Source organism: Leucoraja erinacea, chromosome 2 (genome assembly GCF_028641065.1).
Source record: "Leucoraja erinacea ecotype New England chromosome 2, Leri_hhj_1, whole genome shotgun sequence".
Lineage (NCBI taxonomy): Eukaryota > Metazoa > Chordata > Chondrichthyes > Rajiformes > Rajidae > Leucoraja > Leucoraja erinaceus.
In genome coordinates, this window is record NC_073378.1 from 40,361,032 (window position 1) to 40,382,219 (window position 21,188).

At 44.6% G+C, this 21,188-nt stretch overlaps 1 protein-coding gene across 3 annotated transcripts in view; it reads left to right on the forward strand.

Annotated features, from left to right (window-relative positions):
- steap2 (STEAP family member 2, metalloreductase) overlaps positions 1–19,184 on the forward strand; it is a 38,744-nt gene extending 19,560 nt beyond the window's left edge. For all 3 annotated transcript variants that reach the window (XM_055655250.1, XM_055655258.1, XM_055655241.1), the window contains 3 exons: positions 2,853–3,380; positions 6,343–6,507; positions 18,444–19,184. In XM_055655250.1, coding sequence (XP_055511225.1) covers positions 2,853–3,380; positions 6,343–6,507; positions 18,444–18,728 — 978 coding nt within the window. In that variant the 3' untranslated portion in view covers positions 18,729–19,184. The remainder of the gene's footprint in view (positions 1–2,852; positions 3,381–6,342; positions 6,508–18,443) is intronic.
- The last annotated feature ends 2,004 nt before the right edge of the window (positions 19,185–21,188 follow it).

Sequence of the window (21,188 nt, forward strand, 5' to 3'; positions counted from 1 at the left end):
CCTCATTTTAATTTCCTCCTTTCCTTTCTTTAGGATTAAGTGACTTCTCACTGTCAATTTTTTCACACAGTGAAATCTCTGGAACTCTCTGCCACAGAGGGTAGTTGAGGCCAGTTCATTGGCTATATTTAAGAGGGAGTTAGATGTGGCCCTTGTGGCCAAGGGGATCAGATGGTATGGAGAGAAGGCAGGTACGGGATACTGAGTTGGATGATCTGCCATGATCATATTGAATGGCGGTGCAGGCTCGAAGGGCCGAATGGCCTACTCCTGCACCTAATTTCTATGTTTCTATGTTTCTCAGAGTGTGGTGGAAAATCCAGTCATAATTTTGCAATAGCATCTACTAACAGTGGCGTAGCCATAGAGTTGCTGCCTTACAGGGCCAGTGACCCGGGTTTGATCCAGACCACAGGTGCTATCTGCACAGAGTTTGTACATTCTCCCCGGGAGCAGCGTGGGTTTACTCTCGGATCTTCGGTTTCAATAGACAATAGACAATAAGGGCAGGAGTAGGCCATTCGGCACTTCGAGCCAGCACCGCCATTCAATGTGATCATGGTTGATCATCCACAATCAGGACCCTGTTCCTGCCTTCTCTCAATATCGCTTAACTCCACTATCCCTAAGAGTGCTATCTAACTCTCTCTTGAAAGCCTCCAGAGAACCAGCCTCCACCGCCCTCTGGCAGAGAATTCCACACACTCACAACTCTCTGTGTAACTCTGTGAGTTTTTCTTCATCTCCATTCTAAATGGCTTACCACTTATTCTTAAACTGTGGCCCCTAGTTCTGGACTCCCCCAACATTGGGAACATGTTTCCTGCCTCTAGTGTGTCCAAACCCGTAATAATCTTATATGTTTCAATAAGATTCCCCCTCATCCTTCTAAATTCCAGAGTATACAAGCCCAGCCGCTCCAATCGATCAACATATGACAGACCCGCCATCCCGGGAATTAACCTTGTGAACCTACGTTGCACTCCTTCAATAGCAAGAATGTCCTTCCTCAAGTTTGGAGACCATAACTGCACACAATATTCCAGTTGATGTCTCACTAGGGCCCTGTACAACTGCAGGAGGACCGCTTTGCTCCTTTACTCTACTCCTCTTGTTATGAATGCCAACATGCCATTCGTTTTCATCACTGCCTGCAATACCTGCATGCTTACTTTCAGTGACTGATGAACTAGGACCCCCAGATCCCGTTGTACTTACCCTTTTCCAAACTTGACATCATTAAGATAATAATCTGCCTTCCTGTTTTTGCCACCAATGTGGATAGCCTCACATTTATCCACATTAAACTGCATCTGCCATGCATCTGCCCACTACCCCAACCTGTCTAAGTCGCCCTGCATCCTCATAGCATCCTCCTCACAGTTCGCACTATCACCCAGCTTTGTGTCATCTGCAAATTTGCTAATGTTACTTTTAATCCCTTCATCCAAATCATTAATATATGTTGTAAATAGCTGCGGTCCCAGCACCGAGCCTTGCGGTACCCCACAAGTCATTGCCTGCCATTCTGAAAGGGACCCGTTAATTCCCACCCTTTGTTTCCTGCCTGCCAACCAATTTTCTATCCATGTCAGCACTCTACCCCCAATACCATGTGCTCTAATTTTGCCAGCAATCTCCCACGTGGGACCTAATCAAATGTTTTCTGAAAGTCCAGGTACACTACATCCACTGGCTCTCCCTTGCCCATTATCCTGGTTTCCTCCCACACTCCAAAGATTACAGGTTTGTAGGTTAAAATTGGCTTGGTATAAATGTAAATTGTGTGTGTAGGATGGTGTTAATGTGCGGGGATCACAATTCAGTGCGGACTTGGTGGGCTGAAGGGCCTGTTTCCATGCTGTATCTCTAAACTATACTATGTGCTAAAATAGTTTGCTTTGTTTAATGTTTTTACTGCAGTTAGAGCAAAGTGGTTTGATCACGTATGCAAGAGGAAAACTCGCTATCAAAACATGGAGGGGACCGGGGGACACAATTTTTGACGGCCACGTGCGCATGAGCACACTCACATACATACGCGCGAGGCTTCGGAGGCTCAATCCAGCGCTAAATACAGCTCAACTATGCCTGTCTCACCGGGTAAACTACAGCCCTGTCTGGACTGACGGGATACCAGCGCTGGCCATATTTCCTGCAAGTCCAGGAAGGGCTGTAGGCTCACCTGGTGGGACAGGCAGAGTTGAGCTGGGTTTAGCGCTGCTTCTCTGCACTGGCTGTGGGCCTGGGGGCACCACGCCCGTCTAACTCCTGATCCTATAGCGGAGGATCTTTGCTGCCAACCTCTCTAGCCACCTGCGGTGCGGGAGGACGGAGGTACTCGGGAGGGGACAGGACAGCGCCAGAGAGCCGGCCGGGATCGATCCTGGCTGCAGATGAGGCGCAGGTCTGTGCCACGTATCCCTCCTCCAATCACCGCGCTCTATCCTCAGTCCCACCCCCCCCCACTCCTCCCTCCTCCAATCATCGCGCTGAATCATCATGTCCCGCCCCCATTGCCTACTGACCGACGTCTCTCTCGTCCAATCGGCGCCCTTGATCATCAGTCCCACCCCCACTGTCTCGCGGAAAACGGAGATTTCACCGGGTTTTAAAAACTTTAGGGGGGGGGGGGATGTCCCCCACCTCTCAAAACATGGGGAGGAACGTGTCCCCTCTGGCCCTCCCGGGTTTTCCACCCCTGCACTGATACTGAGATTTAATCCATTGTATGTGATATAAGAATATTTCTGAGATCATTTGTATGTTTGATCATATTTGACACATGTTGCTATCAATGGGAAATAGTTTGGGATATGCTCACACTTGCTTTGTTTTCTGTTAATTATCAGATATACATTTGCAGTAACGTGGTGGAAGCTCGACAACTGATAATTGAACTTGCCCGGCAGCTGGGTTTTATTCCTGTTGATATGGGAATGTTGTCTTCAGCAAAGGAGATAGAAAATATGCCTCTGTATCTCTTTACCCATTGGAGAGGTCCTGTGCTTGTGGCAATTGGCCTAGCCATATTTTTCTACATCTACTCATTCATTCGTGATATTGTACACCCCTATGTGAAGAACAAACAAAGTGACTTCTATAAAATTCCAATTGAAATAGTGAACAAAACTTTGCCTGTTGTTGCTATTACCCTCCTTTCACTCGTGTACCTGGCTGGATTGCTAGCAGCTGCTCTCCAGTTATATTCTGGAACTAAGTATCGCCGGTTTCCTGTCTGGCTTGAACATTGGCTACAGTGTCGGAAGCAGCTTGGGCTATTGAGCTTCTTTTTTGCCTCTGTTCATGCAGTTTACAGCCTTTGCCTTCCAATGCGACGTTCGGAACGATATTTCTACCTCAACATGGCTTATCAGCAGGTAATTTTTTTTTTTAACCAGAAAAATTTATCTCAGATTTTGTTTTGAAAATCACTTTGTTGCTGACATCCCCACTCTTTCAGATAGTTTGCCTGAGATAGTTAACATGCTATCCCTCCGTTATCAGGGTGCTGAATGGTTCTACCACAACCTAGGGTACTCTCCGATACACCTCTTCCCCATTGAGGACATAGGAACTGTTGTGGTGCAATACTGAGAACTATATTCTCCACACTGTATCTGAGGGTGGATACACAAAACTCCGCCTTTTGCTCCATATATTGCACCAGTTTGACTTGATTGTACAGGTGCACAACCTTTTATCCGAAGATCCAAATAACGAAAACCTCCGAATAGCGGACATTTTTTCGGTCCTTGAAGAAAGGTCCTTGAAAATGTTCACTGAGGGCGGCCCGCAGAGGTGACAGCGGAACCTCCGGTCGGTCCTCGAAGAAAGGGGAACTAAATCCCCATTCATAAAAGAGACGGTGAGGGTATATTGCGCGGGAGGGTTAATAATTGACAATATGCTGCTACCTGCCCGCTGAGTTAAAAAGTTCCCACGGTAGACACGATACACAGTGTATCGTGAGTCTTGCGTGGGAACTTTTTAACTAAGCGTGCAGGCAGCAGCAGATTGTCGCTCCCTTCAGTGTCACCCCACCTACACCCCTCTGCTTCCCGGCCATGTGTGTGACCCCCTTTCCTCCCCTCTCCAGCTCCCTGCTCATTGCACCGGCGCGGGGGCTTTGCACTGTCTTCACGTGGGCGATGCTAGCAGCACAGTGCAGTCACCGGAGACGTCAGGACCAACGGGACACCAACCCCCAGGCCCACTGCAAGCACGGAGATCCCAGAGACCCACAGTCAGCAGCAGCCCAGCCCCGTTCCAACTCCAGAGGAAAACTGCAAACTGGCCGGAGACGTCAGGACCACCAGAAGCCGTTCCCCGAGCTGCGCCCCCTCATCAGGACACCGACCCCCCAGGCCCACTGCAAACACGGAGATCCCAGATCAGCAACTCCAGCCCAGCCCCGTTCCAACTCCAGAGGAACACGCAGTGTAGGGGCAGAAGCTGATGGTGTGCAAGGGACATCTTGGTCTTGGGGTCGCGCAGCTCGGGCTGTGGGCGAACTGCCACTTGTCGCCGTAGCGGCCCATCCGGGAGCGGATTCCTCTGGAGTTGGAGGGGGAGGGGGGTATTGTGCTGTTTGATCACCCCCTGCTATCCCAGGGACAGGTAGACAGGACGTTCACCAAGGGCGGCCTGCAGAGGTGACAGCGGAACCTCCGGTCGGTCCTCGAAGATAGGGGAACTAAATCCCCATTCATAAAAGAGAAGGTGAGGGTATATTGCGCGGGAGGGTTAATAATTGACAATATGCTGCTACCTGCCCGCTGAGTTAAAAAGTTCCCACGGTAGACACGATACACAGTGTATAGTGAGTCTTGCGTGGGAACTTTTTAACTCAGCGTGCAGGCAGCAGCAGATTGTCGCTCCCTTCAGTTTCACCCCACCTACACCCCTCTGCTTCCCGGCCATGTGTGTGACCCCTTCCCTCCCCTCTCCAGCTCCCCGCTCATTGCACCGGCGTGGGGGCCCATCGGGGAGCGGATTCCTCTGGAGTTGGAGGGGGAGGGGGGTATTGTGCTGTTTGATCGCCCCCTGCTATCCCAGGGACAGGGAGACACAGCGGCTTTTTAGACTGGTGGGCAATCACTTCCAAAGTTCTGCCCACACAGTCAGTACACCTCTCCTACACTGCATTTCATACAAACATTTATTCTGCAAGAAAAAACTACACTGAAGACTCAAACTCGCGACCGAGTAACTGCCAGGATCGAGGCGCAAACTCCCGACCTAGCTCGGGGATTCAAGAATCCCCGAGCTAGGCCGCCTAAGGGCATGTGGCCGCGCTAGGGTGACATGAGTGCGAGAGGTGATTCAATGCTGCGGGCACATTTACAAATTCAGGAATTCATTTAACACACTGCATTTCATACAAACATTCATTCTGCAAGAAAAAACAACATTGAAGACTCAAACTCGCGACCGAATAACTGCCGGGATCAAGGCGCAAACTCGCGACCTTGCGGACATGAGCCGAGCACTGTACCACTGAGCCAGCCATTAAAATCTACGCAAAAAAATTTCCATTCCGAAGACCGACAAATTCTGAATTACAAAAAGTGTCTGGTCCCAAGGCTTTCGGATGAAAGGTTGTGCACCTGTATTCTGTATAGCATACAGTATCTGATCTGTTTGGACTGCTTGCAAACACATTTTTTCACTGTATCTCGGTACGTGCGACAATAATAAACCTAAACCATTTCAAATGTCCCATGGATATCCCCACAATGTTGGTGCTGCATGAGCTGCTGAGCATTTCTGATTTATTTTGTGTATCCACCCTCTGTAAATGGAAATAAAAGAAAAACTCCAGATGGTGGGAATCTGATATGGTCAGAAATTGGTGGAAATCTCAGCAGGTTAGGCAATCCTTGTAGAAAGAAAAGACTATTGTTTCAAGAGAGAAATAACAATCTGCATTTGCTGGAACCTTGAGCAAAACACAAAGTGCTGGAGCAACTAAGTGGATCAGACAGCATTGTTGGAGGACATGGTAGATGATATTTTGAGTCGACGGCCTATAATTTTAACCTAGATTCTAATATGAAATGTGTACCGAGATATTTTCTTGTTCCAAATACATCCAAGGTATGAAATTCCGACTATACAAATTCCTTTATCTAAGGATGTTGAAGGTGAACAGCAAGAGATGACATTCACTTTTGCTTACACCTCTCTTGACCATTTTGCTGCTTGACCAAGCACATTCTTGGATGGACCATGTTTTCCACAAATAAATATTGGAATGCCAAAAGTAATTCTTCTTTATTGTCATCTCTAAGCCTCTTGCCAGCGGCAGCAAATTCTCACCTGTAACTTTTTTTTCCATAGGTTCATGTCAATATTGAAAATTCCTGGAATGAAGAGGAGGTGTGGAGAATGGAAATGTACATTTCTTTTGGGATAATGAGTCTGGGCTTACTGTCACTGCTAGCAGTAACATCAATACCTTCAGTCAGTAATTCAGTGAATTGGAGGGAGTTCAGCTTTATTCACGTATGTTTCTCTTTCATTATTAATGATGTGAGCACTGATGTTCAGAGCTCCACTTTGGTTATTTTTAGATTGTTTAATGGATTTGATTAGAATGGAAACGTGCAAAAATAGTTCAAAAAGCTTTCATTTGCTGCAAGCAGCAATTCATTGTTACCAACAGGCCAAAGCCAATAAATCTAATAGTATATGGCTGTCAGATTCAGCTGATGGCAGATGATGAGAGGAGTAAAAGGTGAAAAATTTACATGACCTGGTTCTTCATTGAAATATCATCACAAGTAGCTGTTTCTATGCAGATGTGGTGGATTGGGCAAAACTGAGATTTTAAAAGTGTCAGGCTGTTGTGGCAGTAGAATTGTATTTAGTTTTGTTTAGAAATACAGCGTGGAAACAGGCCATTCGGCCCACCTAGTTCATGCTGACCAGCGATTCCCGCACATTTACCAGCAGAACAAGGTATATGTCCAAAAGTACAGCATACGGAGGGTCTCTTGCCCAGAATAGGGGAATCTTGAACCAGAGGATATGGGTTTAAGGTGAAGCAGAAAAGATTTAATAGGAATCTGAGGGGTAACTTTTTCACACAAAGGCTGGTGGGTGTATGGAACGAGCTGCCAGAGGAGGGATTATCCCAACTATAACTACCATCCATCCGACAGAATGGAAAATTGTTCAGCGAGATCCTATCCACAAAAAAACATGACCAGATGCAAGCATGTTGATCCATTCTCTTTCTTCTGCAGATTGATAGCAGTTAACAAATGGTACTGGTCTCCAGTAATCTGTGCACAGGTGATCTGTGTCCAAAGATGGAAATGAGTCACAATCCTTAGTACTATGGTAGTTTTTGACCAAGTAACTGATCAAGGAGTGTAGTGGCAGAAATGTCTACTACAAGGAGGCTTAGTAAAATTGTAGTCAATAAGAAATCAGTGGTGGAAGGGCAGGGTGTAGGGGTTCACGATTGATGGAATCATACCTCTTAGAGAAGAAGGTAGAAGGCATCTATCTTGGTTTGTAGACATCATTACATCAGTACTTCTGGAGAATGTCCAAGCACCAGATATTTTCAGCTGCTTGATTTAACGATATTCCCTCCACCCAAGGATCAGAAGTGTAGACAGACACAGATTGCACCATGTTCAATTCAAATTCATATTTGCTCAGATAGTGAAGAACTGCTTTGACCGAGAGTACTAGACCTGGACATCATTGGGCATAGGCTGATAAATTGCAATAATACTCATCCCGCCAGAAAAGCCCACATTCCAGGAATGACTGGGATGAAGAAAATAGTGCCTGACAACAAATGTCTCCAAAACACCTGAGACATTTACTCTATTTGTATTTACAAAGATGCTGTCTAACCTGCAGGGTCTTTTTTTAGCATTTTCATTATATTTCAGCATGCAAGAAACTGTACTGTCCAGGCACCATTAGGAGCACATTCATTCTCGTGTTTTCTGGATCATGGCTGTATGGGGAAGATTGATGGGGGATCTTATAGAAACATACAAAATTCTTAGGGAGTTGGACAGGCTAGATGCAGGAGGATTGTTCCCGATGTTGGGGAAGTCCAGAACAAGGGGTCACAGTTTAAGGATAAAGGGGAAATCTTTTAGGACTGAGATGAGAAGAACAATTTTTACACAGAGAGTGGTGAATCTATGGAATTCTCTGCCACAGAATGTAGTTGTGGCCAGTTCTTTGGCTATATTTAAGAGGGAGTTAGATGTGGCCCTTGTGGCTAAAGTGGCCTACTCCTGCACCTATTTTCTGTGTTTCTATTAGGTAGGTTTAGGCAGACTGAGCGGAGGTGTTCAGCGAAATGATCGCCGAGCCTGCACTTGGTAGGTGAACTGTAGTGGATCGAGGGTTACACAAAAAAGCTGGAGAAACTCAGCGGGTGCAGCAGCATCTATGGAGCGAAGGAAATAGGCAACGTTTCGGGCCGAAACCCTTCTTCAGACTGATCGGGGGCGGGGGTGGGCGGGGACAAGAAAGGGAAAAGGAGGAGGAGCCCGAAGGCTGGGGGATGGGAGGAGACAGCAGGGGGCCTGAGGAAGGGGAGGAGACAGCAAGGACTAACAAAATTGGGAGAATTCGATGTTCATGCCCCCGGGATGCAGACTCCCCAAACGGAATATGAGGTGCTGTTCCTCCAATTTCCGGTGCTGCTTGCTGTGGCCATGGAGGAGACCCAGGACAGAGAGGACGGAGTGGGAGAGGGAGTTGAAGTGCTGAGCCACCGGGAGGTCAGCTTGGTTATTGCGGACCGAGCGGAGGTGTTCGGCGAAACGATCGCCCAACCTCCGCTTGGTCTCACCGATATAGATCTGCTGACATCTAGAGCAGCGGATGCAATAGATGAGGTTGGAAGAGATGCAGGTAAACCTCTGTCGCACCTGGAACGATTGCTTGGGTCCTTGAACGGAGTCGAGGGGGGAGGTAAAGGGACAAGTGTTGCATCTCTTGCGGTTGCAAGGGAAAGTGCCCGGGGAGGGGGTGGTACGAGAGGGAAGGGAAGAATTGACAAGGGAGTTATGGAGGGAGCGGTCTTTGCGGAAGGCAGATATGGGGGGAGATGGGAAGATGTGGCGAGTGGTGGGGTCACGTTGGAGGTGGCGAAACTGACGGAGGATTACTTTTTGTATGTGACGGCTGGTGGGGTGAAAGGTGAGGACTAGGGGGACTCGGCCCTTGTTGCGAGTGGGGGGATGGGGAGAGAGAGCAGTGTTGCGGGGTATGGAAGAGACCCTGGTGCGGGCCTCATTTATGCTGGAGGAGGGGAACCCCTGTTCCCTGAATAATGAGGACATTTCAGATGTCCTGGTGTGGAACGCCTCATCCGTGTAGTGGATCGAGGTTGCTTGGTAGGCTGGATTTAATGTGTGCCATAACCAACCTCTCATAGCACGTCACAATGTTGGATGTCAAGGCCACTGGATGATAATCATTAAAGCATGATATCTTGCATTTCCTCAGCAAAAAAATCTACAAGATGCCATCAAGAAACTCACCACGACTTCTTCCACAACACCACAAATCATTATTTGACGTAGCCATGGGCAGCAAGAGCAAAGCTCTCCACTGTCTGAATGTTCTTATCCAAGTCACATATCATCCTGACTTGGAAAATGTTTTTACATCAAGAAGCCAGACTGAGCACAGTATGAATAGCTCTGCAGATTTTAAGAAGATAGTTCAGCCACGTCTTTGCAAGGGCAATATGGGTAGTCCATAAATGTTGCCCACAGATATCCTCATTCCCATGAATTATTTAGAATCAAATTACAGTAGAAATAAGGGATATGGACTTAGTAAGTAACGTTGAGCTTTTTGCAACTTAATGTGGTAAAGTAGTGGAGAAACCTTAAAGTTGTTTAAAACAAGTCTTTGTTAACTGAATCGGAACTAAATTGAGCCAAATGATCATCATCATATCAGTTTGGAGAAAACTTTACTATAGGAAATGAAACTTGGTCAAATGTTTCTCAGATTGACTGCACTTTAAATCAAGTCTGCAGAAGAACTGCTGCATACGTATCATGTGTACTTTCAAATTAAAGGCATTAAATTGCTTATCAAACCTTTTTTCGTGTTAAACGATAAAGACCCGTGCCATCATCACTACAAAAAGTTCCTAAACAAACTATCTAGGATCTTTTAAAACTGTAGAGAATTGGAAAAGATTAACTTGCTAATAACAGTTTGTTTATAAGAAAAAAAACTTTATATGTAGAAATCATATGACAGTTAGGATTTTCCCAAATTGAAAATGTTCCTGGAATAATTAAATTAGGCTGTGTTTTCACTCCGGGACTTGTCAACAGGCGTTTGTCTTGTTCTATTAGGTCAGATGCCTAAAATCTGATGTTCATAGCACATGATCATACTGTTATGAAGAACTGCTCACAAAAATCATGAAAGGACAAATTTAATTTAATTAAGCATTGCTCCTAACGATGCAATGTAGATGCCTTAAATGTGTTGGTGTAAAATTGATGCTGGAATGGGGAACCATTCTCTTCGGTCACATGCTTGCTCATAAGATTTATTGTTGGATTAAATTACATTGATTTTATACTTTTTCAGGACAAAGGAGATTTGAGTATCTGAGGTATTTTAAACGACATTGCATATCAATTAATTCTAGATTAAGTGTTGATTAAGCTACTGCAAAACATGTGCAGATACACCCAAACAAGCACGTCCTTTCATGTTTTAGATTGTTCAGAGTGGACCTTGCATCAGTTTTGATTGAGGGGATTGTGACATGGTAATGATATAAATGCACCACATTTTATGATGTTATCCTTCAGAGGAGGATAGACGAGTTCATTCACGTCTCCACTATTTACGTTCATCAATATCTAAAGCAATTGTTTCAGCATTATCTCTGTAGAAAGAAAGACACAAAGTGCTACGGTGACTCAGCAGGTCAGGCAGCATCTCTGAAGAACATTGAGTACGTTTCTGGTCAAGCCCTTTTAATACGTACATATGTCTATGTTTAGGTCTGGACCCTTCTTCAGACTGATTGTAAGGGGCGGGGGGAGCTGGAAGAAAGGAGGAGGATAAAGCCTGGCAGGTTGATACCGGTGAGGGGAGTTTTGCTGGGCAGATGGTTGGACAGTCCAGAGATGAAGACAGAAGGTGTGAGATAGGATTGAAGGGTTGTGAAATGTGAAGCTGGAGGATGGAATGTTGGGGGGGGGGGGTAAAGAAAAGAGAGGGGGGTGGAAGGGAGGGGGTAAAGAAAAGGGGGTGGGGGAGAGAGAGAGTCAAGGTTTAGAGTTACATAAAAATGAAGAATTCAATGTGCAAACCATTGGGTCATAAGCTTGGTGGACCAAGCACAAATGTTTGGCGAAATGGTCTATACCTGGTCTCGCTGATGTACAGGAGGCTACATCAGGAACACTGGATGCAGAAGGTGAGATTAGAGGAGGTGCCTCTGTCTCATCTGGAATGACTGCTGGGATTTCTGGACGGAGTCAAGAGGGGACGTATAGGGTAGGTATTACATCTCCTTGTTACAGTGTAAAGTACCAGGGGAGGGGATGGTTCCGGTGGGAAGTGATGAGTGCACTGAAGACTGGTCTCTATAGATGGTGAAAAAGGCAAAGGGTTGGAAGATGTGAATGGGGTGGGTACACATTGTAAGTGATGTAAATATTGGGAAAGTGTTTCAATCATCTGCCAATCAACCCCCCCCCCCCCTTCACTTGTTTACCCACTACCTGCCAGGCTTAGTCCTGCCCCCCCCCCCCCCCCCCCCCTTCCCCCCCCTCCCCACACACCCCCCCCCCCCCCCCACTAACAATCAGTCTGAAGAAGGGTCCCAACCCACAACGTCATCTATCCATTCTCTCCAGATATGCTGCCTAGCCTGCTGGGTTACTCCTGCACTTTGTGTCTGTTTTTGTTCAAGTTCAAGTGAGTTTATTGTCATGTGTTCCTGATAGGACAATGAAATTATTGCTTTGCTTCAGCACACAGAACATAGTAGGCATTTACTAGCATCTGCAATTCCTTGTTTCTAATCTGTAGAAAGAAGATGGATGCAGTGGTAGAGTTGCTGCCTTACAGCGCCAGAGACCCGGGTTCGATCTTGACTGTCTGTAAGGAACGTGCTTGTCTGTACGGAGTTTCTACGTGATCTGTGTGTGTTTTCTCCGGGATCTATGGTTTCCTCCAACATTCCAATGATTTGTGGGTTAATTGGCTTGATATAATTGTAAATTGTCCCTAGTGTGTTTAGGATAATGTTGGTGTGTGTGTGGATCATTGGTCGGTGCGGACTCAGTGGGCCAAAGGGCCTGTTTCCGCGCTGTATCTCTAAGCCAAACTAAAACTAAAAATGACTTTCTATCTAATGGCAGTTCCCATCAATGAAGCATTTGAGTGACGGCCAACTATCTACATCCACTTTTCTCTCATCATCTGTGAATAAATAGTGTTAAAATTCCATAAATATCCACTTGCAATGAGATCCTGGCAGTGCCCATGCCATCTGACAGGCTAGAGAACAACTGCTGGTTGAATAACCAAAAGGACTCAAAGAAAGATGGATAAGGGATCAAAGTTTTGCTCTTCTGCATAGAACAAATGAAGGAGAAAATATCATAAGCTTGTATGGATAGGGTTCTCTTTCTCCTCTTGATCTTCATGCCAAGCCATTAATTTATTGTCCGTGCTCTCGTAATGATTTAGAGTGGTGATGGTTTCAATCTCTGCTTTGTTGCATGAGTAAATTTTAACTAAATGCTTGTCCCTTTTTCAGTCATCATTAAATTGATGGCTTCCCTGTCACTGACGGGTGGAGAGAGAGCGGGTGGGGGGTAGAGGGGAGGAGGGGGTATAGAGGGAGGGGGTAGAGGGTGGGAGTAAGGGTAGATAGGGAGGGGGCATCTCCCTCCACCCCTCCCCATCTCTCTCCACCCCCCCCCCCCCCCCCCCCAATCTCCCTCTACCACCCCACTCCCCACCCCATCTCCCTCCTCCTCATTTCCCACATCTTCCTCCCATCACTCCCATTCCCTCCCCAGGACCTACCCAGGTCGTAGAGCAGCGCTAGGGCCTGGAACTCGTCCTGGTTCTCGTACTCGGTCCGGACCAGGCTGTAGACCAGCCGTCAGCTCGGCCGCCGCCTGGGCTCCACTGCAGGCCCCGACTTCATCTCCGGGCTCATCCCTGACCTCGGACCCAGGCTCGCCCTTGGTTCCAGCAGCGGCTTCTTTCTCGGCCCCAGTCACGGCCCCATCCCTAGCCCCGGGCTTGGCTCTCACTCCAGCTCGAGCACCAGGCTCTGCTCTAGCCATGGCCCGCGGCACCACCCTCGCCACCAGGTGTTGGGCGCCAGCAGCCAGCGCACAAGTGCTGGAGTTCCCCTCCCTCCCAGAGTGTCCCGTCCTGCCTTGCGAGTGCATTGTGACATCACTCGGGTTTTTTTTCCCCAAAATGGGTGAGTTCTTGGGGCTGTTTTTTAAATGTAAAGGATTGATATAATCAGAAATATAGGTGGGAATGTGACAGGAAGATGTTTATCGCCATGACGGGAAAAATGTGAGTAAGGATATGTGAAAATGGGAAGGCTGTGACTTATCGTTTCTAAGAAGATAGGAAAAGCAGATTGACGATTCGTCGGCACAAACACAAACAATAGGAAGAGTTTTAGTATTATAGAGATGTGCAAAGTGCGAGCACACAGTGGAATTATTTTCTTACAAAAAGTCCAGTAGAGTATTGCATACCTAAGAACATCCCTGATTAGCAAGTGTACAGAAATGGTCCACGGATCCCGCATGCAAGAGATGCCATGTTTTAACGCTATTTCCAAAGTCCAGTCCATGCACCAGTTCTTGAGTGGTGCCCGTTCCAGGCCAATCCCAGGCTGCTGCAGGCCTCCAGCCATCGCCTTCCCTTGGATGTGCGGGTCTACCCGTGAACCGACATCCTTCTCCTCGTCCACCATTGTGCAGCTCCTGCCTCCTGCAGCAGACCTCGAAGGCACGGTTGGCCAGACAATGGTTCCCTCTCATCCCCTTCCGGACTTGCACCTCACTGATGGTTTCCATCGTCTCTGGCTTCCTTCACCCGTTTACACGGGACATATAGAGACTGGCTCGACGTCTTCCCCACTCCAGGCCACGGTCCGCCAGGGTCAACGAGAGGGGCCAGTTTTGTGGCTTACCCCGCAGGCCGCATTCCGCCGTGATTTGCGTACAGTCACGAAGGACCAGCTCGGTGGCTTCCCCTTGCAGTCCACCGGGTCTTGCATTCGGACGAACAAGGGCCGCGGCCTTCTGGGAGCTTCAGCCGCGCGGCTTTGAGTGGAGCTTTAAGGTCAAGAATGTTTGTCCACTTGGAGAGATCAACATGTAATGTAGTGCCAGAAACCATACAACAGGGAAATGGTCCCTTTTGCGCACTGAAATGCTAACCTTGCACTAATTTCATATTATTCTCCCCACATTCCTATCAATTGCCTCCATACCTACTATTTGCCTGTTCACTGGGGTCAATTTACACTGGTCAATTAACCTAACAACCCACACACCTTTTATGATTTGGAGGAAACTGGAATATCAGTGGAAAACCCAAAAGGTCACACCAGCAGCCCCAGAGGAAAGGATTGAACCCGGGTCACTGTGAGACAGCAGTGCTACTGGGCATTGTTTTTGAATTATTCTTGGGGAGCCGATTTAATTCTTAACAAAATATTGCTTCTTATCTCTCACTTTAATATTCTTTCCTTCTCTGTACTTTGCTTTCTGTATGCTACTTTCGTATTGAATTTACCATCCTATACAGCCTAGCAATCATTCTTCACTTTAGTGTTAAATTGGATCACAATTGTCTGCTCTGTTCTGACCTGTCTCACACACCCATTTGGATGTCTTTCCAGCCTAAAAAATATCAAAATGTGGCCTATGGCATCTGTATTAAAGATGACAACAATTAATTATTCTCCCTGTTTCATAAAATTCAAGTTAGCTCAAATTATTTTGGCGGATTTAGAACAAATCAAATATCTTTTAATTTCTACATTCACGTAACCTTTTAACTATTCAGTGCAATACCAAGCATTGCTGAAATGTTTCACATCAATCAGATAGGGGAATTGATTCAAAATTGCCAACGTTTATAGTTAATTGATTCAGGCTCTGAAGTCAACTGCGTATGTGTAACAGGAGACTTCATTTATTCATGTATCTTAAATTTATTTCCAGTTAGATGAAGTGCAACTTGCAGATCAGCTACTGTACAACTGCTACTGCTACTCACAGTAGAGGAGAAGCAACCATCAGCACTGAAATTCGCAGAATGTAACTAAACAGGGCAATTTTCAGAGAATATGAAATGCATATTTCATATGCTGGAACATTATCAGATATTGGCAAAACTCAGTCTGGACTCAAAAAACCTTGCTTTGTGTTTGGTCACAAACAAATGATTAACAATGCAAAAAAACTCTCAAAGTGCTGGATTAACTCAGCGTGTCAGGCAGCATCTTTGGAGAACATGAAAAGGTGATGTTTCGGTTGGAGTAGGACAGGCAGGATCTGCGGTGAGAGAGAAGCTAACTTTACATTGCAGGTCGATCACCTTTCATGAGAACTGGCCAATTCTGACATAAACTGGAAAGGCTGGTTATCTGAAAGCTCATAAGACTGTTATGTTAATTCTCTTTCACTATAATAATTTGAGTAATTTTTGTCTACCTTCGAGTATTTCCATCATGTGTTATTGATAAGGCTGAATTAAGTTAAAAATATAAGAAGATATTGGTTCCTGGGCTAGTTTACAGCTTATATTTAGTCTCAAATTAGGCTTTTCTCCAGTAGAATAATACAGAAAGGCGTTTAGGTTTGCCTCGGGTTGCTGTGTATTGAGATAATGAATACTATAACATTTGTCTCCCAAGTGACGAGAGAGGAAGCAGAGAAGAAGCTAGATTGATCTCTTTGATATGTAAAATGCCTTGCACCAAATGTCCGATGTTTATGAGGGAGGAAGTGACGAGAGAGGAAACTAGATTCATCTGAGGGGTATTAACAAATGGCCAAAGTCTTTAATATGAAAAAATCTTGTACCATATGACAAAATGTCTTTGATGTGATGCATTCTGTAGAAACCTTTATTTTCCTGTACCTGTGACCATGACTAATGTTTGTGGAATGTGCTAAGGTGACAATAAAACACTATATAATACGATGTAATTCTGTTGTTCGAAGAAGTGGGCTGAGGACAGTGAAGTGTTTGTATTGCTCACTTTAGACTAGAGTTCTCCCTCCCTTGCATCGGCCGATAATAAGTAAAGTTTTGAACTGGTCTACCAAAAGTTTGTGAGTTGTCTCTTTATTAAGAAGCGAAGCTGTTTAGTAGTTATATAAGTAACTTTTTCATTATTACTAATGTTTGTGTTTATAATCAACAAAATGAGAAAAATGGAAGCACCAAATATGTAAATTCTTAAAAGCATTAAAAAAAATATGTACGCATTTAACATGGAGGTGGTGCATTTTGGACATCAAATACAAGGGGAAAGTGCACAGTAAATGACTGAATCCTTCAGAGCATTGCAGTACAGAGGGGTCATGTGATGCAAGTCCATATCTCCTTGGAAGTGGCTATGGTGGTAAAGGAGACTTGGGATGTTTGTGTGGAACTCTTTAATGTGTTGTGTCATTTTTCATTTTTACATTTTTTTTCTATGCATGTACCGAAACTTAATTATTTATTTGATGTAAAGCACTTTGTTTTCAACGCGAGTTGATTTAAAACGTGCTATATAAATATAACTTACTTACTTACTTACTTACTTACTTACTTACTAAGACCTGCTTGCTTTCATCAACTGCCAGAGGAGGTAGTTAAGACTGGGACTATCCCAATGTTTAAGAAACAGTTAGACAGTACATGGATAGGCCAGGTTTGGAGGGATATGGACCAAGCTGGGACATGCTGGCTGGTGTGGGCAAGTTGGGACAAAGTGCCTGTTTCCACACTGTATCACTTTATGACTCTATAACTGGGGCATTGGATACAACAGTTGGTAAGTCATGATGCAGTTGTATAAAACATACAAGACGTATATGGAAGTTTTCGAGAGGGCGCAGAAGAACTTTACCTGGACGTTGCCTTGATTACCAGGAAGTGTGTGGAGGACTGGCGAAGGGTGCAGAGGAGATTTCCCAGAATAAGGTCTGGAATAAGGGGTATTAGTTACAAGGGAGGTTGGACAGATTTTGATTGTTTTCTCCATTGAGTGCCAGAGGTTACGGGGGAGAAAAGAGATTACCTGATAGACGTAAATAAAATGAATAAAAGGCATAGATAGGGGAGACGGTCAGATCCTTTTTCCAAGGATGGAAAAATCAAATACTAGAAATACTAGAAGACTACAAAAAGTAGTAAACACTGCCCATTCCATCATCGGCTCTGACCTCCCTACCATCGAGGGGATCTATCGTAGTCGCTGCCTCAAAAAGGCTGGCAGCATCATCAAGGACCCACACCATCCTGGCCACACACTCATCTCCCCGCTCCCTTCAGGTAGAAGGTACAGGAGCCTGAAGACTGCAATGTCCAGGTTCAGAAATAGCCACTTCCCCACAGCCATCAGGCTATTTAACTCAACTGAAACAAATCTCTGAACATTAATAGACCATTATCTGTTTATTTATTGATATGTGTATATATTTATATAATGGTATATGGACTCACTGATATTTTCTGTATTCATGCCTACTATATTCTGTTGTGCTGAAGCAAAGCAAGAATTTCATTGTCCTATCTGGGACACATGACAATAAACTCTCTTGACTTGACTTGACTATAGCTTTAAGATGAGATGGGCAAAGTTGAAAAGAGGTGCGGGCAAGTATTTTTTTTTTTACACAGGGATTGCCGAGTGCATGGAATATGCTGCTGGGGGTGATGGTGGAGGCAGGTTTGATGGTGGCATTTAAGAGACTTTTGGATAGGCATATGGATATGCATGATGGAAGTATATGGTTTATGTGCAGGCAGATGAGAGTTAGTCTTGGCATCACAGACATTGTGGGCCAAAGGGCCTGTTCCTGTACTGTACCGTTCAATGTTCTATGTTTTTCCAGAGAACATAGGTTTAAGGTAAGTGGGGAAAGATTTAATAGGAACCTGAAGGACAATGTTTTCACACAGAGTGTAATGGATTTAAGATTTTTAAAATATACTTGTATTTCTGGGGACCAGAGTTTCTAATAATGTTTCCTTTTTTTGCAGGTCATAAATGGGAGTGGAAATATCACTGATAGTTAGAATTTAAAATATCCAGATTTTAATTAATCACAACTAAATTTAGGGAATAATTGTGCACAAAATAATGAATAATATAGTGAAGAGTGGAAATTGGTGTTACTAAGTATAAACTTTCTTTTTTATTGTAGTCTACACTTGGTTTTGTGGCGCTCCTGATCAGCATATTTCACGTCTTGATTTATGGATGGAAACGAGCCTTTGAGGAGCAGTACTACAGGTTTTACACACCGCCAAATTTTGTCCTAGCTTTAATTCTACCGTTCATCGTTATCATTGGGAAAGTTATTTTGCTGCTTCCGTGCATTAAGAAGAGATTGAGAAAAATACGCAAGGGTTGGGAAAAGAGTCAATTCAGGGATGACTCTTCAACAACAGTTCTTCAAGCATCTCCAGAAAGTGTTACTGTTATGTGAGATTTTGCCAACAATTAATTTCCATTTAACCCATTCAACTTTATGAAAGGACTACCAAGTTAATTTTGCCCGAGTAGGTCGTAAATCAATGACAACACATTTTAGAAGTTCCAATTCCTTGTATACCTTTGTATTGTTTAATATTGAGAGAATATGTATTGTATTTAATGGTGGACAGTGTATGAACATTTTATTAAAGATGAACACTTCTCATAGATACCCTGTTACAAATTCTACTGTTCTGTTTTTGCCGTATTTTTAAAATTGACACAAGCTATCTGTAATGGCTACTAATAATGAATATTTTACTAATTTGATGTCTAGATTATATAATAAGAATCTTTTCATTGTGCTTGCCTACTATCACACAAATGATAACGAACCTGTTCTTTGTCAAATCTTGCAAAGAATACTGCTTTGCAAAGTGAGTGGTCTACAGACACCAAGGTATGTCAATGTGTATCAATTTGCTGGTGCATTTTGCGATCAAGTAGAAGGTGGCGTTGGGACTCTTGAAGACCATTATGGTGGATTGGTTCCCAGGACCTGATGGGTTCTATCCCAAGTTATTGAGAAAGGCAAAAGAAGAGACTGTTGTGACACTGACAAAGATCGTCATATCCTCTCTAGCCACAAGCAAGATCCCTTTGGATTGCAAAGTAGACATGATGTTCCTTTGTTTAAGAAAGGAATAGGGATAATCTAGGAAATAATAGGACACTGGCCACCATCACTGTTTGGGAGGCTGTTGGGAATGATTCTTAGAGATAGGATTTACTTGTGTTTGGTAGAGAACGGGCTAGTCAGTGTGGCTGTGTGCGGGCAGATCATGTCTTGCAAACTTGACTGAGTTTTTTTGAGGAGGTGGTTGCTGAGATTAAATAGGTAGATGTTTTCAACATGTCAGTATTGCAGTTGACAAAGTCCCTTATGGTAGGCTGACCCAAAATATTATGATGCATAATTATTAAAGTTAGCTTTCATTGCAAAAGGATTTGAGTATAGGAGCAGAGAGGTTCTACTGCAGTTGTACAGGGTCTTGGTGAGACTACACCTGGAGTATTGCGTACAGTTTTGGTCTCCAAATCTGAGGAAGGACATTATTGCCATAGAGGGAGTGCAGAGACGGTTCACCAGACTGATTCCTGGGATGTCAGGACTGTCTTATGAAGAAAGACTGGATAGACTTGGTTTATACTCTCTAGAATTTAGAAGATTGAGAGGGGATCTTATAGAAACTTACAAAATTCTTAAGGGGTTGGACAGGCTAGATGCAGGAAGATTGTTCCCGATGTTAGGGAAGTCCAGGACAAGGGGTCACAGCTTAAGGATAAAGGGGAAATCCTTTAAAAACCGAGATGAGAAGAAGAACTTTTTTCACGCAGAGAGTGGTGAATCTCTGGAACTCTCTGCCACAGAGGGTAGTTGAGGCCAGTTCATTGGCTATATTTAAGAGGGAGTTAGATGTGGCCCTTGTGGCTAAGGGGATCAGGGGGTATGGAGAGAAGGCAGGTACGGGATACTGAGTTGGATGATCAGCCATGATCATATTGAATGGCGGTGCAGGCTCGAAGGGCCGAATGGCCTACTCCTGCACCTAATTTCTATGTCTATGTTTCTATAATATCTATGGTGACTTGGTAGTTCAATTTCTAAACTGGTTTACACAGACACAGAGGGAAGGAGGTTGGAAAGATGTTATTATGACTGTTTGTGGCCAGTGGCATTCCACAGGGATCAATGCGTGGGACTCCATTATTTGTGATATATATAAATGACTTGGACAAAAACTGTAGATGGGTTGGTTAGTTTGCAGATGACACAACAAAATTGGTGGAATTGCAGACTGTGAAGAAGATTGCCAAAGGATGGAGCAAGATATAAATCAGTTACACATGGGAGAGAAATGGCAGATCAAGTGTGAGGTGTTGCAATTTGGAAGATCAAATATAAAGAGAAAGTCTAGACAACATGGCAGGACCCTAAATAGCATTGATGTACAAAGGGTTCTTGGGGTTCAAATGCAATGCTCCCTGGAAGTAGCAACATGAGTAGATAAAATGGTAGAGAAGATGTATGGTATACTTGCCTCATCGGGTATTGATTATAGGAGTCAGTAAATCATGTTGAAGCTTCATAAAACTTTAGTTTGGTTGTATTTGGAGTAGTGTATGCTACTACAGGAGTGATGTGAAGGCTTTAGAGATGATGCAGAAGACGTTTACCAGGTTGCTGCTTAGTTTAGAGAAAGTTGGACAAACGTGGATTATTTTTATTTGGAGAATTGGAGACTGAGGAGAATTGTGATAGAAGTTGTTAAAATTATGAGGCGGGGATGCGGGAGACAGTTTAAATCTTTTTCCCAGATGGAAATGTCTAATACTAGAAGCCATTGCTTTAAGATGAGAGGGGGAACGTTTAAAGGAGATGTGCGAGTCTGTTGCTGTGATGTTCTATGTA